Genomic DNA, 16,613 nt, shown 5'->3' with positions numbered 1-16,613 from the left:
ATCACTACTGTTTGGTTAGTCCTGACCAGGACCCAGCATCACTACTGTTTGGTTAGTCTACTGTCCTCAGGTCTGATTTGTCATGTCCTTTGTTCAGTCTCTGTTCGTCCTGGTCAATGGTGTGAAGTATTTTGTGAAGGAGTGGTTGGAATAGTTGTAGTTGGGGAGCAGAGAAAAGGAAAGAAGGTATAGTTTTCTGTTGAGGATTCTCTGAGCAAGGCTATGCTCCACGTTCGTACCCTCTTTTTCAGAGATCTATCCACCCCAGCAGTAGGAGATTTGGTGGTGAGAAATACTTGCTGTGGCTTTGAAAAAGAGGGTTTAAGTGTTGTAACCTGGCCTAAATCGGTCTTCTGAAGAAAATTGAGATTTAATTCTAACATTGCTTTGACACCCCACTCTGTCAGTCGGGCGCCTGCCTGTCCGCCACATTATGTTCCAGGGTATGTTCTTCTACGCTGAATTGACAAAGAGAGAGGGGGGGGAAGCCAGCTGAACACGAAAAACGTATCTAATGGAATTTAAAGCTAATCTAAATATGCTAATCTTCACACGCTTCATAAACAGCCGATAGTACCCGTTGCCCCCCTTCTCTCTATTTCTCTCAGTAGTTGTGCAGAGTGGAATGGCATAGCCACGAGGGGTCCGTCAGTAATGACAGACCCCTCATTAATAGCCCGGCCTGGTCTCTGTGTCTCCTGGGGGAGTTTGGGACCAGCAGTCCGAGCCATTCTATTAGTTCTATTAGCGCCCTCCACCTGTCCATGCCAACGTTCCCAGACCACTGCTCGAAAATCCTCACACTGAATTCTGGGAAGTTGTTTCGCATCCTTTTTTACCAGGCCCTCTTAGCTAATTAATCTGTGGCTTGCATTCTGCCGGTAATTGGGTTTGTTCTGTTCCCCTCCCCCTCCAGCCTACGCTGTATGCCTGTTTTGAGCCCATCTCTTTTTTCCCCTCTCCTATTCCCCTGTTTTTTTTATCATCCTCCAAAAGCCATCCAATTAATATGCTAATGAGATAATACATATTTATGGTGGTTTTAAATTATGCAGACAGCTTTCAGAGCCCGGTGTGAAACGAGTCACTCGCAGAACTTCAAAGCCTTGCATCGCTAACGAGGCAGGGCTTGATTTGCATACTGCTTTAATCAGCTGAATACTGATTATACTTCATTATAAGGTGTGGGGGAGAGAGGAGTGGGGGAGAGAGGAGAGGGGGAGAGAGCTGCCAGCTGCAATCGTTTATTTTTCCTTCCAGAGAGAGAGAACTTTTCCAGTAGTCGTGACAATCCTCGTGCGTACAGGAGACAGAGAGAGAGAGTCGGAGAAGAAGAGGGGGACCATTGCAAAGGAAAGAGAAAGGTAGAGAAAGAGAGGAGAAAGGTAGAGAAAGAGAGGAGAAAGGTAGAGAAAGAGAGGAGAAAGGTAGAGAAAGAGAGGAGAAAGGTAGAGAAAGAGAGGAGAAAGGTAGAGAAAGAGAGGAGAAAGGTAGAGAAAGAGAGGAGAAAGGTAGAGAAAGAGAGGAGAAAGGTAGAGAAAGAGAGGAGAAAGGTAGAGAAAGAGAGGAGAAAGGTAGAGAAAGAGAGGAGAAAGGTAGAGAAAGAGAGGAGAAAGGTAGAGAAAGAGAGGAGAAAGGTAGAGAAAGAGAGGAGAAAGGTAGAGAAAGAGAGGAGAAAGGTAGAGAAAGAGAGGAGAAAGGTAGAGAGAGAAAAAGAGCTGTTAGTCTAAACCCTGTTGGGTTTCGTGGAGTACTGTGTGTGTGTGTGTGTGTGTGTGTGTGTGTGTGTGTGTGTGGTTGGTTGGTTGGTTGGTTGGTTGGTTGGTTGGTTGGTTGTACTGGACTCAGCTCGCTGACCAGTGGAAAGTAGAGTGGGAGGGGCAGTGTGCCGACTGTACAGCCTGACGGAGGGTCAGGCTTGGTTCCACCGGACAATCTGCTGTCTCTAGCTTTTGCAACCATGCTTGAAAATAAAGGGGCACCAGAAGTGGGTGAGTCGTGGGGTCCGATGTAGTGTGTTTGTGTGCGGATGTGTGTATGTGAGAGAGAGAGATCATCAAGGACCAAGTCAAAAGGGGGGAAAATGTACTCTTGCTGGGCTTTTATGGATGTAAACACATGCTCCAGGGTCTCTGTTATTTGCCATTTGCTTGGTTGAGGATGTTGATTATCACTGTATTTAATGGGGCTTTCTAATAAGTTGGAAAATGTAGGCGCCCACAAAGAAATTTAGGCGCACAATGGAAAGTATTTGAGGTATTTTCAAGGCGCACTGGTGCTCCTACAGCTAAATATTTAGGAGCACATGCAAGTCAAATGGTTGCATTGTAGAGCTCTATTACTGTGTGTGTGTGTGTGTGTGTGTGTGTGTGTGTGTGTGTGTGTGTGTGTGTGTGTGTGTGTGTGTGTGTGTGTGTGTGTGTGTGTGTGTGTGTGTGTGTTTATTAGAAAACATTATCGTGCTCTGTTGAAGGAGTGGGATGTGTCTAGTGTCATTATAGTAGGGTAGAAGACATCCGATCTTTATAAGATGTGGGCTTTAGGGGCTGTTTTGGGATGGGATGGTGGGGGCGTCGATTTTAGAGGGTCAATGACCGTCGAGTAAAATTCTCTCTGTCTGCCTCTTCCAGATTCTAGAATGAGTAATGCGTCAGAAACGAGTAAATGTGGAATGGAGAGTCAGAGTGGGGACGGCAACACAGGTGAGTTACCTGTTGTGACCTGCCACTGCTTTGCTCTGCCTGGTCTGTAACTCCTTCAACTGGTCACAAACGGATTACGAAAAGGACCTTGGTTCATTAGGCTATAAGTTCAGTTAATGGTCTTCTGTTTGAAAACCCTTGGTCCTTTTTGTTGCCCTCTGAACACATGCCGGGGTCTGCACTTTGCACACAGCCGTGTGTGTGTGTGTGTGTGTGTGTGTGGCAACCTAACGGCATGAGAGGTTCAGTGAGTTGTTGTTGTGCTGTAATTAGAGGCTACTTTTATTTTATTTAACCTTTTATTTAACCAGGTAGGCTAGTTGAGAACACCTTTATTTAACCAGGTAGGCCAGTTGAGAACACCTTTATTTAACCAGGTAGGCCAGTTGACAGCAAGTTCTCATTTACAGGGGAAAATGTACTCTTGCTGGGCTTTTATGGATGTAAACACATGCTCCAGGGTCTCTGTTGCCATTTCTGCGACCTGGCCAAGATAAAGCAAAGCAGTGCGACACAAACAACAACACAGAGTTACACATGGAATAAACAAACATACACTCAATAATACAATAGAAAAAGTATATATACAGTGTGTGCAAATGAGGTAAGATAAGGGAGGTAAGGCAATAAATAGGCCATAGTGGCGAAATAATTACAATATAGCATTTAAACACTGGAATGGTAGATGTGCAGAAGATGAGTGTGCAAGTAGAGATACTGGGGTGCAAGGAGCTAAATAAATAAATAAATAACAGTATGGGGATGAGGTAGTTGGATGGGCTATTTACAGATGGGCTATGTATAGGTGCAGTGATCTGTGAGCTGCTCTGACTGCTGGTGCTTAAAGTTAGTGAGGGAGATATGAGTCTCCATCTTCAGTGATTTTTGTAGTTCGCTCCAGTCATTGGCAGCAGAGAACTGGAAGGAAAGGCGGTGCTTGTGTTACTTCAGCACTTGTGTTATGTCAGTGTGTGCATTATTTTCACACGTGTTGATCTGTGTGTGCTATGTGAAACGGGGGGGGTGAGAGGGTGCTATGTGAAACTGAGGGGGGTGAGAGGGTGAATCTGGGAGGGGTGAGAGAGTGCTATGTGAATCTGGGAGGGGTGAGAGAGTGCTATGTGAATCTGGGGGGTGAGAGAGTGCTATGTGAAACTGGGGGGGGTGAGAGGGTGCTATGTGAAACTGGGGGTGAGAAGGTGCTATGTGAAACTGGGGGTGAGAGGGTGCTATGTGAAACTGTGGGGGGGTGTGAGAAGGTGCTATGTGAAACTGAGGGGGGTGAGAGGGTGCTATGTGAATCTGGGAGGGGTGAGAGAGTGCTATGTGAAACTGGGGGGTGAGAGAGTGCTATGTGAAATGGGGGTTGAGAGAGTGCTATGTGAATCTGGGGGTGAGAGAGTGCTATGTGAAACTGGGGGGTGAGAGAATGCTATGTGAAATTGGGGGTGAGAGTGCTATGTGAATCTGGGGGGGTGAGAGAATGCTATGTGAAATTGGGGGGGGTGAGAGTGCTATGTAAACAGGGTGAGAGAGTGCTATGTGAACTGGGGGGGTGAGAGAGTGCTATGTGAACTGGGGGTGAGAGAATGCTATGTGAATCTGGGGGTGAGAGTGCTATGTGAAACTGGGGGGTGAGAGGGTGAATCTGGGAGGGGTGAGAGAGTGCTATGTGAATCTGGGAGGGGTGAGAGAGTGCTATGTGAATCTGGGGGTGAGAGAGTGCTATGTGAAACTGGGGGTGAGAGGGTGCTATGTGAAACTGGGGGTGAGAAGGTGCTATGTGAAACTGGGGGGTGAGAGGGTGCTATGTGAAACTGGGGGTGTGAGAAGGTGCTATGTGAAACTGAGGAAAGGGGGTGAGAGGGTGCTATGAATCTGGGAGGGGTGAGAGAGTGCTATGTGAAACTGGGGGTGAGAGAGTGCTATGTGAAATGGGGGTTGAGAGAGTGCTATGTGAATCTGGGGGGTGAGAGAGTGCTATGTGAAACTGGGGGGGTGAGAGAATGCTATGTGAAATTGGGGGGGGTGAGAGAGTGCTATGTGAATCTGGGGGGGGTGAGAGAATGCTATGTGAAATTGGGGGTGAGAGTGCTATGTAAACAGGGGGTGAGAGAGTGCTATGTGAACTGGGGGGGGTGAGAGAGTGCTATGTGAACTGGGGGGTGAGAGAATGCTATGTGAATCTGGGGGTGAGAGAGTGCTATGTGAAACTGGGGGAGGGGGTGAGAGAATGCTATGTGAAATGGGGGGGTGAGAGAGTGCTATGTGAACTGGGGGTGAGAGAGTGCTATGTGAACTGGGGGGGGTGAGAGAGTGCTATGTGAATCTGGGGGGGTGAGAGAGTGCTATGTGAACTGGGGGGTGTGAGAAGGTGCTATGTGAAACTGGGGGGTGAGAGGGTGCTATGAATCTGGGGGGGTGAGAGAGTGCTATGTGAAACTGGGGGTGAGAGAGTGCTATGTGAAATGGGGGGTTGAGAGAGTGCTATGTGAATCTGGGGGGTGAGAGAGTGCTATGTGAAACTGGGGGTGAGAGAATGCTATGTGAAATTGGGGGTGAGAGAGTGCTATGTGAATCTGGGGGGGTGAGAGAATGCTATGTGAAATTGGGGGGGTGAGAGTGCTATGTAAACAGGGGGTGAGAGAGTGCTATGTGAACTGGGGGGTGAGAGAGTGCTATGTGAACTGGGGGGGTGAGAGAATGCTATGTGAATCTGGGGGTGAGAGAGTGCTATGTGAAACTGGGGGAGGGGGTGAGAGAATGCTATGTGAAATTGGGGGTGAGAGAGTGCTATGTGAACTGGGGGTGAGAGAGTGCTATGTGAACTGGGGGGTGAGAGAGTGCTATGTGAATCTGGGGGTGAGAGAGTGCTATGTGAACTGGGGGTGAGAGAATGCTATGTGAATCTGGGGGTGAGAGAGTGCTATGTGAAACTGGGGGGTGAGAGAATGCTATGTGAAATTGGGGGGGTGAGAGAGTGCTATGTGAACTGGGGGGGTGAGAGAGTGCTATGTGAAATTGGGGGGTGAGAGAGTGCTATGTGAACTGGGGGTGAGAGAGTGCTATGTGAAACTGGGGGGGTGAGAGTGCTATGTGAAGGGGGTGAGAGAGTGCTCTGTGAAGGGGGTGAGAGAGTGCTATGTGAAGGGGGGTGAGAGAGTTCTATGTGAATAGGGGGTGAGAGTGCTATGTAAACAGGGGGTGAGAGAGTGCTATGTGAACGGGGGGGTGAGAGAGAGTGCTATGTGAACGGGGGGGTGAGAGAGTGCTCTGTGAAGGGGGTGAGAGAGTGCTATGTGAAGGGGGTGAGAGAGAGTTCTATGTGAATAGGGGGGTGAGAGTGCTATGTGAAGGGGGTGAGAGAGTGCTCTGTGAAGGGGGGTGAGAGAGTGCTATGTGAAGGGGGTGAGAGAGAGTTCTATGTGAATAGGGGTGGGGTGAGAGTGCTATGTAAACAGGGGGTGAGAGAGTGCTATGTAAACGGGGGGTGAGAGAGAGAGTGCTATGTGAACGGGGGGGGTGAGAGTGCTATGTAAACAGGGGGTGAGAGAGTGCTATGTAAACGGGGGGGTGAGAGTGCTATGTAAACAGGGGGTGAGAGAGTGCTATGTGAATAGGGGGTGAGAGTGCTATGTAAACGGGGGGGTGAGTGAGAGAGTGCTATGTAAACGGGGGGGAGAGAGAGAGTGCTATGTGAACGGGGGGGGTGAGAGTGCTATGTAAACAGGGGGTGAGAGAGTGCTATGTAAACGGGGGGGGGGTGAGAGTGCTATGTAAACAGGGGGTGAGAGAGTGCTATGTGAACGGGGGGGGGTGAGAGTGCTATGTAAACAGGGGGTGAGAGAGTGCTATGTGAAACGGGGGGTGAGAGAGTGGGGGGTGAGAGAGTGCTATGTGACGGGGGGGTGAGAGTGCTATGTAAACAGGGGGTGAGAGAGTGCTATGTGAATGGGGGGGTGAGAGTGCTATGTAAACAGGGGGTGAGAGAGTGCTATGTGAAACGGGGGGGGTGAGAGTGCTATGTGAACGGGGGGGGTGAGAGTGCTATGTAAACAGGGGGTGAGAGAGTGCTATGTGAAACGGGGGGGTGAGAGTGCTATGTAAATGGGGGGGTGAGAGAGTGCTATGTGAACGGGGGGTGTGAGAGAGAGTGCTATGTGAACGGGGGGGGTGAGAGTGCTATGTAAACAGGGGGTGAGAGAGTGCTATGTGAACGGGGGGGTGAGAGAGAGTGCTATGTAAACAGGGGGGTGAGAGTGCTATGTAAACAGGGGGTGAGAGAGTGCTATGTGAACGGGGGGGTGAGAGTGCTATGTGAAACGGGGGGTGAGAGAGAGTGCTATGTGAAACGGGGGGGAGAGAGAGAGTGCTATGTGAACGGGGGGTGAGAGTGCTATGTAAACAGGGGGTGAGAGAGTGCTATGTGAAACGGGGGGGGGGGTGAGAGTGCTATGTAAACAGGGGGTGAGAGAGTGCTATGTGAAACGGGGGTGAGAGAGAGTGCTATGTGAACGGGGGGGGGGAGAGAGTGCTATGTGAAACGGGGGGGTGAGAGAGAGTGCTATGTGAAACGGGGGGGTGAGAGAGTGCTATGTGAAACGGGGGGGGTGAGAGTGCTATGTGAAACGGGGAGGGGGGTGAGAGTGCTATGTAAACGGGGTGAGAGAGTGCTATGTGAAACGGGGGGGTGAGAGTGCTATGTGAACGGGGGGGGGGGGCTGAGAGTGCTATGTGAAACGGGGGGGTGAGAGTGCTATGTGAAACGGGGGGGGTGAGAGTGCTATGTAAACAGGGGGTGAGAGAGTGCTCTGTGAAGGGGGGTGAGAGAGTGCTATGTGAAACGGGGGGGGTGTGAGAGTGCTATTATTTTCCTCGTCTGATGACTTGATTGCTTTTCTGTTCTCAGAAATCCAAACGAATGGACTGGACTTTCAGAGGCAGACGCTTCAGACCACAAGCGCAATCACCAACGCTCACACACAGGCTCTCCTCCAACAGGTAACAGCGACACACAGGAACAGTGCATTTAAATGAGTTAGGCTCTCTCGGTATCGGCTAGGAACAAGGCAGATTAATCAACCCTGTATGCTAATTAGCTGCTCTGCGGTTGCTTGGAAACAGATGGCGGAGAATATGCAAATCTATGCAGAATTCACATGCACTGCATAACATTTAAAAAACATTTTTTTTGATTAACTTCTTCACTCACCCCCTCCCTTCTTCCTTCCCCCTCTCCTTCCTCTCGCTGGGCTGCAGTACATTTCAAACACCCACCCCCCTTCCTGCTTTTCTCATGTAGATAATTTTCTGTTAAGACAATACCTTCAATTTTTTATTTTACCTTTATTTTACTAGGCAAGTCAGTTAAGAACAAATTCTTATTTTCAATGACGGCCTAGGAACAGTGGGTTAACTGCCTGCTCAGGGGCAGAACGACAGATTTGTACCTTTGTCAGCTCAGGGGTTTGCAACCTTCCGGTTACTAGTCCAACGCTCTTAACCACTAGGCTACCCTGGCGCCCCAATAGGTTACCTAGTATTGAAACCCTGTGTTTGTGGATATCTGTCAGTGGGAGTGTGTTTTGTCTTGGTGTGTAGATGTTTTTCCACGTCTTCTACACTCCAAGGTTGAAAAGTAAAGTATGGGTCTTTTCTCTAATCAAGAATCTAACAACTAGATTTTTGGCTTCTGTATACAATAAGTAGCAGTCAACATCATTATTTATTTAAAAACATGGGTGTACAGAGAACTGACGACTTGTGATAAATGCAATGTCTCGAGACTGGACTAAACCGCAACATGCAGTTGTAAAAGAATGCAGATATATTCGGACTGGAAAAGAGTATTGCACTCAGTTTACAGTCAGAGTTTACACAGAGTTTACACAGACCACGAGTCTGTTTCTATATGATATGATGTCTTCTGGGAAGGTTATCCTATCTATATGAGGTTATCCTATATAATAAAGGTTAATTAAATAAAACATGAGGTTATCCTATATGAGTTTATCCTATATGAGTTTATGCTATATGAGTTTATCCTATATGAGTTTATCCTATATGAGGTTATGCTATATGAGTTTATCCTATATAAGGTTATGCTATATGAGTTGAGTTTATGCTATATGAGTTTATCCTATATGAGTTTATCCTATATGAGGTTATGCTATATGAGTTTATCCTATATAAGGTTATGCTATATGAGTTTATCCTATATGAGTTTATGCTATATGAGTTTATCCTATATGAGTTTATCCTATATGAGGTTATGCTATATGAGTTTATCCTATATAAGGTTATGCTATATGAGTTTATCCTATATGAAGTTATGCTATATGAGCTTATCCTATATAAGGTTATGCTATATGAGTTTATCCTATATAAGGTTATGCTATATGAGTTTATCCTATATAAGGTTATGCTATGTACTCTGCTTCTAGTCCAAGTCAGAAGACTCGGGTGCAATTCCGACCTCCGTCCAGCAGGGGGTGCTGCCTCAGGCCCAGCTCATGCTGGCTGGGGGACAGATAGCTGGAGTAAGTGGCATGCTGTCTGCCTGCCTGCTTGCCTGTCAGTTCATCTGTCTGTCTGTAATGTGATGGATCTCTATGGCCTTCTTGTCTCATCTCCCTCATCTGCCCTGATCTGAAAGAACAGCAAATGCCCATTAGGCATCGTCCACCATGATGCTTTCACTGTTCTTAGATCAGAGCTGATAAAGAGAAGAACACACACACACAGAGAGAGAGAGAGAGGGTGTTGTTATGTCCAAATACAATTTTTTTTGTTTCCTCTCCTTAGTGACCAGTGATTCATATAAAGATTGGATGGGAATTGATCTACCTATCATATGCATTCCATTAATTCCTGCTATGATCAGTGTGGAGTATAACCTGCTTGTGCATGCAGATCATGTCAACTCCCCTGACACACATTACCCTGGTACCATCTGTGCGTGTGTGTGCGTGAGCCCAGGTGTCATGCTCATCCGTGATCATTCTGTTGCTGTCACATTGCCAGCATGTCCTCACATGTGGCCTGAGGGTCAGACAGCCAGTGGCTGTGACGTCTTCATCCAGTAAAGCTTCACAGCAAAGTCATCTTCTGTCCAAAAGCACGAGTCCTTTCCTCTCTCCATCTCTTGGCCCCTGGACACGCCGTCACTGCATCACATGTACTGCTTGACGTTGTATTCATTTGAAACATGAAAATCCTTTGACTTTTGAAATAAATAGTTAGGACAACCTACTGTTTCTCTTCTTCCCTGCTGTCTCTTTATTTCTCACACCGCTTTACCCTCTCTCCACAATACGTCATCTCTCGCTTTCTATCTCCCTCTTTCTCTCTGCCCCCTCCTCCTCTCCCACTCTACCATGTCCTCCTCTCGCTTTCTATCTCCCTCTCTCTCTCTTACCTCCTCTCCCACTCTACCATGTCCTCCTCTCGCTTTCTATCTCCCTCCCCTGCTCCTCTCTTACCTCTTCCTCTCCTCTCCTCTCCCCTGCTCCCCTGCTCTCTCTTACCTCTTCCTCTCCCCTCTCCCCTGCTACCCTTCCTCTCTTACCTCTTCCTCTTCCCTCCTCCCCTGCTCCTCTCTCTTACCTCTTCCCTCTTCCCCTGCTCCTCTCTCCCCTCCTCTCCTCTCCCCTGCTCCTCTCTCTTACCTCTTCCTCTCCTCTCCCCTGCTCCTCTCTCTTACCTCTTCCTCTCCTCTCCCCTGCTCCTCGCTCTAGTTGACCCTGTCTCCAGCGCAGCAGCAGTTGTTGTTGCAACAGGCCCAGGCCCAGCTCCTAGCAGCAGCCATGCAGCAGCAGTCAGCCAGCCAGCAGAGCAGCACTACGGGGGCCAGCATCTCTGCCTCTGCAGCCACCCCTATCACACAACTGCCCCTGTCCCAGCCCATCCAGATCACCTCTGTAAGAGATTCGCACACACACACACACACACACACACACACACGAGAACCCGCATGTGCGCAAACACACACGCACACACACAGAGACAGGTAGACACACACAAACACACCACATCATCACTAGGGCTAGATGGAATCTGCAGGGGGCAGAGTATCCTGCTACCTCTAGAATGGGGTGTGAAATAAATAAAAAACTATGTAATGATGTCAAACCCAATACTGTTCCACTATATATCATATACCAACCACAGTGTCATCATTAATTAATTGAATATGCAGGAACCATGGAGCTCTGGAGGTAATGTTCACATCGTTCCCCCTCAGATTCCCTCTGGTTCTACCCATCTTCCAGGCCAGCTAAGCCAGCTGGGATACCCCTATGAGATGGCGACCTTCAGCAGTTACCTACCTGTAGTACTCCTTTTTAAATCACTGTTACATGAATGACTGGACCTGTATAATGTCACTGTAGTGGTACATCTGTAAAACAGTATAGTAGGAATGAGTGTGGTTTTTTTCCTGTAGCACATTAGAACCTGATCTCCATGTGGAAGCTTGATGAGAACCTTCCTCTGTTGATCTCTGCAGTATGAAGCTAGAAGGGAGACCTTTGAAGCCCTGTACCACTCTTACCTTTAGGACTATAGCCTGCTTGTTAATACTGTTTTACCTCTAGATACGAAGGCTCCATGTTTGTGTGAGATGAACAACAACAGCATGAAGTGATTTGTGTATACCTGTAGTAATGTGTGCTCCTCTCCTGGTGTGTGTGAGGACGTTCAGCAGTTACAACAGCTGCAGCAGCAGAACCTGACCATGCCCCAGTTTGTCCTGGTTCAGCCTGGCCACCACATCGCTACCCAGCTGCAGCCTGGCCAGTTCATCATCTCACAGTCACCACAGGGCCAGCAGAGTATGTACCACACACACACACACACACACACTCCACGCACGCACGCACGCACGCACGCACGCAGATACACCCACACGAACACAGGCACGCGCACATATACTCTCACCCTCCCTTTATGCCTCTTAAAAGTTCTCCATTATTCCCTCAACAGGTCTCCTGCAAGCCCAGAGTCTTCTAACTCAACTACCTCAAAGCCAAGCCAACCTCCTGCAGACTCATCCCAGCATCACGCTCTCCACACAGGTCAGACACTACAGATACGGCTACCATGTTTCAAACCTTTCGAGTTTAAACCATGTTTAGTTTGTCTAACCCCATACACACCCCATCTTGTAGCCAGCGACTCCAACCCGCACGATAGCAGCCACTCCCATCCAGCCTCTGTCCCACAGCCAGACCTCGCCCCCTAAACGCCTGGCCACGCCCAGTCTGGAGGAGCCCAGTGACCTGGAGGAGCTGGAACAGTTTGCCAAGACCTTCAAACAGAGACGCATCAAACTGGGCTTCACACAGGTGTGTGTGTGTGGTTGGGGTTGTCAGGGAGCTGTAGGAAGGTGTGTGTGTGTGTGTGGTTGGTTGGGGTTGTCAGGGAGCTGTAGGAAGGTGTGTGTGTGTGTGTGTGTGTGGTTGGGGTTGTCAGGGAGCTGTAGGAAGGTGTGTGTGTGGTTGGGGTTGTCAGGGAGCTGTAGGAAGGTGTGTGTGTGTGTGTGGTTGGGGTTGTCAGGGAGCTGTAGGAAGGTGTGTGTGTGTGTGGTTGGGGTTGTCAGGGAGCTGTAGGAAGGTGTGTGTGTGTGTGTGGTTGGGGTTGTCAGGGAGCTGTAGGAAGGTGTGTGTGTGGTTGGGTTTGTCAGGGAGCTGTAGGAAGGTGTGTGTGTGTGTGTGTGTGTGTGTGTGTGTGTGTGTGGTTGGGGTTGTCAGGGAGCTGTAGGAAGGTGTGTGTGTGGTTAGGGTTGTCAGGGAGCTGTAGGAAGGTGTGTGTGTGGTTGGGGTTGTCAGGTAGCTGTAGGAAGGTGTGTGTGTGGTTGGGGTCGTCAGGTAGCTGTAGGAAGGTGTGTGTGTGTTTGGGGTTGTCAGGGAGCTGTAGGAAGAGGTGTGTGTGTGGTTGGGGTTGTCAGGGAGCTGTAGGAATGTGTGTGTGTAGTTGGGGTTGTCAGGGAGCTGTAGGAAGGTGTGTGTGTGTGGTTGGGGTTGTCAGGGAGCTGTAGGAAGGTGTGTGTGTGTGTGTGGTTGGGGTTGTCAGGGAGCTGTAGGAAGGTGTGTGTGTGTGTGTGTGTGTTTGGGGTTGTCAGGGAGCTGTAGGAAAGTGTGTGTGGTTGGTTGGGGTTGTCAGGGAGCTGTAGGAAGGTGTGTGTTTGGGGTTGTCAGGTAGCTGTAGGAAGAGGTGTGTGTGGTTGGGGTTGTCAGGTAGATGTAGGTAGAGTGTGTGTGTGTGTGTGGTTGGGGTTGTCAGGTAGCTGTAGGAAGGTGTGTGTGTGTGTGTGGTTGGGGTTGTCAGGGAGCTGTAGGAAGGTGTGTGTGTGTGGTTGGGGTTGTCAGGGAGCTGTAGGAAGGTGTGTGTGTGGTTGGGGTTGTCAGGGAGCTGTAGGAAGGTGTGTGTGTGTGTGGTTGGGGTTGTCAGGTGTGTGTGTGTGTGGTTGGGGTTGGGGGCTGTAGGAAGGTGTGTGTGTGGTTGGGGTTGTCAGGGAGCAGTAGGAAGGTTTGTATGATAACAGCAGAGTTGTCCCTTACCCTCTCTCTGTCTCCCCCAGGGAGATGTTGGCCTGGCTATGGGCAAGCTGTACGGTAACGACTTCAGCCAGACCACCATCTCCCGCTTCGAGGCCTTGAACCTGAGCTTTAAGAACATGTGCAAGCTGAAGCCACTGCTGGAGAAGTGGCTCAACGATGCAGGTTTGTCCCTGAGCTGACCGCCAGCCCTGTGTGTGTGCTGTATTGTGTGCTGTATTGTGTGCTGTATTGTGTACGTACATATACCTGGTCTTTACCTTTGTCCCTGTCCTTTGTCGCGGTGCTGTTTATGCAGACAATCTGTCGTCTGACCAGGCCCTGTCCAGCCCCAGCGCCCTGGGCTCCCCTGGCCTGGGTATGGAGGGGCTGAACCGCCGACGCAAGAAGAGGACCAGCATCGAGACCAACATCCGTTTGGCCTTAGAAAAGAGATTTCTGGAAGTGAGTGACATTTCATATTCTAGATTATCTCTCAGGAACTGCCCCATACTGAAAGGGAATCCCTGGGGTTTTGCCCTCTTCAAGCAGAACCAAAAACCTACCTCTGAGGAGATCACCATGATCGCCGACCAGCTCAACATGGAGAAGGAGGTGATCCGGGTGTGGTTCTGTAACCGCCGGCAGAAAGAAAAGAGGATCAACCCCCCTAGTGGTGGATATAGCAACACCGGGACAGGCAGCAGCCCCATCAAAACCATCTTCACCCCTACGACCCCCCTGGTATGGACAACACACACTGGCATGTACCACACACACACACAAAGTGTTTTTTCCTATTCCATGTTCAACCCCTCTCCTTCTCCTTCCCTGTTGCAGGTGGCCAGTACGGCCAGCCTTGTGACCAGTAACACACCGACCACACTGACTGTAAACCCAGTGATGCCTCTCAACAGCACCAGCGTGTCTGGCCTGACCTTCACAGGTGCACAGGGAAAGGGACAGGATCATATTTAGCTAGGAATCAAGCAATATTCTCTTCCCATTTCCCACCTTCTGGTCCTCAAATACTAAACACCAGTCTCCCGTTCTGTCCCAGGCACGACCATAGGAGCGACCACAAACACAGCGTCTGTCATCTCCACGGCACCCATGGTTACTGCGGTGACCAGCTCCTCATCGCTAAGCCCCTCCCCCACGGCCCTCCAGGCCACGGCGGCGGAGACCGGCGGAACCCAGGAGCACACGGTGGTCACGCAGGCACCGTCGTCCCTAGCGACCACTCTGGGGACGGGTCAGGTGATGGTGGCTGGACTGGGCCTGTCGGCCGCCCTGCAAGGCGCCGCCCAGTTACCCACCAGCTCTAGTTTCGCCGCCATGGCCGGGCTTAACCAAGGACTTATGGCGTCATCGCAGTTCACTCCTGGGTGAGTAGGATGGGGAGGGGATATCTGAGCACGGTCTGATCACAGAACATATCAAACTACAGGAAGGGCTGTCCTCATGCTCTATCTGGAATGCAGAATTATATCATGAAATATAATCTTTGTGAATAGTTTTGTGAATAGTCTAAATGTTTTGAATAATCATAGTATTAATAGTAGCATATGATCATCAGAATCTCAGGGATTGAAGGAGCAATCAGAATGATTTTTAATCTCTCCTGCTTTCTTACTCTGTGTGTCTCTGTGTAGGGGGGCCTTGCTGAGCTTGGCTCCAGGGGGGCTGGGAGGGGCTCTGAACCCCGCCATGTTGAGCAACAGCACCCTGGCCACCATCCAAGGTCTGTGGAGCGGCAAGTACACTGTTTAATTACCTCATTTACATAGGCTGTTCTCATATTATACTGGATAAAAATATAAACGCAACATGTTGACTGCAATCAGTCAATTGAAATGAATGAATTAGGCCCTAGTATATGGATTTCATGTGACTGGGCAGGGGCACAGCCTGGGTGGGCATAGGCCTACTCACTTTCCACACAAAAGGGCTTTATTACAGACAGAAATAGTCCCCCGCCTCAGATGATCCCACAGGTGAAGAAGCTGTATGGAGGTCATGGGCTGGCGTGGTTACACGTGGTCTGTGGCTGTGAGGCCGGTTGGACGTACTGTCAAATTCTCTAAAACAACTTGGGAGGCAACTTATGGTAGAGAAATTAACATTCAATTCTCTGGCAGAAACTCTGGGGGACATTCCTGCAGTCAGCATGTCAATTGCACACTCAACTTGAGACATCTGTGGCATCGTGTTGTGTAACAAAACTGCACATTTTAAAGTGGCCTTTTATTGTCCTCAACTGTGTAATGATCATGCTGTTCAATCAGTTTCTTGATATGCCACACCTGTCAGGTGGATGGATTATCTTGGCAAAGGAGAAATGATCATGAATAGGGAGGTAAGAAAGAATGGAAAATATCTGGGATCTATTACAAGCTCATGAAACAGGGGCACAACACTTTATATGCTGTGTTTATACACATGTTCAGTGTAGTTTTATACTGTTTGTCCAACCTCCAATATATTTAAGACTACCTTTCTCATTGCTCTGAATCTTCCACTTATACACCTGTAGAACAATGGAGGCTGCCGAGGGGAGAACGGCTCATAATAATGGCCGGAACGGAGCAAGTGAAATGGCATCAAACACATGGAAACCGGGCCTCCCGGGTGGCGCAGTGGTTAAGGGCGCTGTACTGCAGCGCCAGCTGTGCCATCAGAGTCCCTGGGTTCGCGCCCAGGCTCTGTCGTAACCGGCCGCGACCGAGAGGTCCGTGGGGCAACGCACAATTGGCCTAGCGCTGTCCGGGTTAGGGAGGGCTTGGTCGGTCGGGATGTCCTTGTCTCATCGCGCACCAGCGACTCCTGTGGCGGGCCGGGCGCAGTGCACGCTAACCAAGGTTGCCAGGTGCGCGGTGTACCCTCCGACACGTTGGTGCGGCTGGCTTCCGGGTTGGATGCGCGCTGTGTTAAGAAGCAGTACGGCTGGTTGGGTTGTGTATCGGAGGACGCATGTCTTTCAACCTTCGTCTCTCCCGAGCCCGTACGGGAGTTGTAGCGATGAGACAAGATAGTAGCTACTGGTTGGGTTGTGTATCGGAGGATGCATGACTTTCAACCTTGACTTTCAACCTTCGTCTCTCCCGAGCCCGTACGGGAGTTGTAGCGATGAGACAAGATAGTAGCTACTACAATACCACGAAATTGGGGAGAAAAAGGGGTAAAAAAAAATTTAAAAACTAAAAAAAACACATGGAAACCATGTGTTTGATGTATTTGATACCATTCCACTGATTCCACTCCAGTCATTACCACAAGCTCGTTCTCCCCACCTGTATAACTAGTCTGTACCGGACACTGTCCTCCTGGTCTTCACCACACGTCACACCATTCTGTACAAGACGTAATGAGAGCT

At 49.4% G+C, this 16,613-nt stretch overlaps 1 protein-coding gene across 5 annotated transcripts in view; it reads left to right on the top strand.

Moving 5' to 3' along the window:
* Positions 1-16,613, top strand: part of LOC112242335 (POU domain, class 2, transcription factor 1) — a 36,928-nt gene that overhangs the window by 13,396 nt on the left and 6,919 nt on the right. The window contains exons 1-16 of one of the 5 annotated variants that reach the window (XM_042319893.1): positions 1,645-1,991; positions 2,631-2,702; positions 7,612-7,703; positions 7,962-8,000; positions 9,146-9,241; positions 10,439-10,621; positions 10,945-11,031; positions 11,404-11,533; positions 11,685-11,776; positions 11,870-12,046; positions 13,282-13,423; positions 13,548-13,702; positions 13,787-13,981; positions 14,078-14,183; positions 14,298-14,625; positions 14,893-14,993. In XM_042319893.1, coding sequence (XP_042175827.1) covers positions 1,961-1,991; positions 2,631-2,702; positions 7,612-7,703; positions 7,962-8,000; positions 9,146-9,241; positions 10,439-10,621; positions 10,945-11,031; positions 11,404-11,533; positions 11,685-11,776; positions 11,870-12,046; positions 13,282-13,423; positions 13,548-13,702; positions 13,787-13,981; positions 14,078-14,183; positions 14,298-14,625; positions 14,893-14,993 — 2,026 coding nt within the window. In that variant the 5' untranslated portion in view covers positions 1,645-1,960. Of the gene's footprint in view, positions 1-1,644; positions 1,992-2,630; positions 2,703-7,611; positions 7,704-7,961; positions 8,001-9,145; positions 9,242-10,438; positions 10,622-10,944; positions 11,032-11,403; positions 11,534-11,684; positions 11,777-11,869; positions 12,047-13,281; positions 13,424-13,547; positions 13,703-13,786; positions 13,982-14,077; positions 14,184-14,297; positions 14,626-14,892; positions 14,994-16,613 lie in introns of those variants that run through there. The other 4 variants (XM_042319897.1, XM_042319895.1, XM_042319896.1 and 1 more) reach the window with 4 other exon arrangements.

The sequence above is a fragment of the Oncorhynchus tshawytscha genome, linkage group LG03 (assembly GCF_018296145.1).
Source record: "Oncorhynchus tshawytscha isolate Ot180627B linkage group LG03, Otsh_v2.0, whole genome shotgun sequence".
In the NCBI taxonomy this organism is placed as follows: domain Eukaryota; kingdom Metazoa; phylum Chordata; class Actinopteri; order Salmoniformes; family Salmonidae; genus Oncorhynchus; species Oncorhynchus tshawytscha.
The sequence above is the reverse complement of the archived record's forward strand: the minus strand, read 5'-3'. Positions and strand labels throughout refer to the sequence as shown.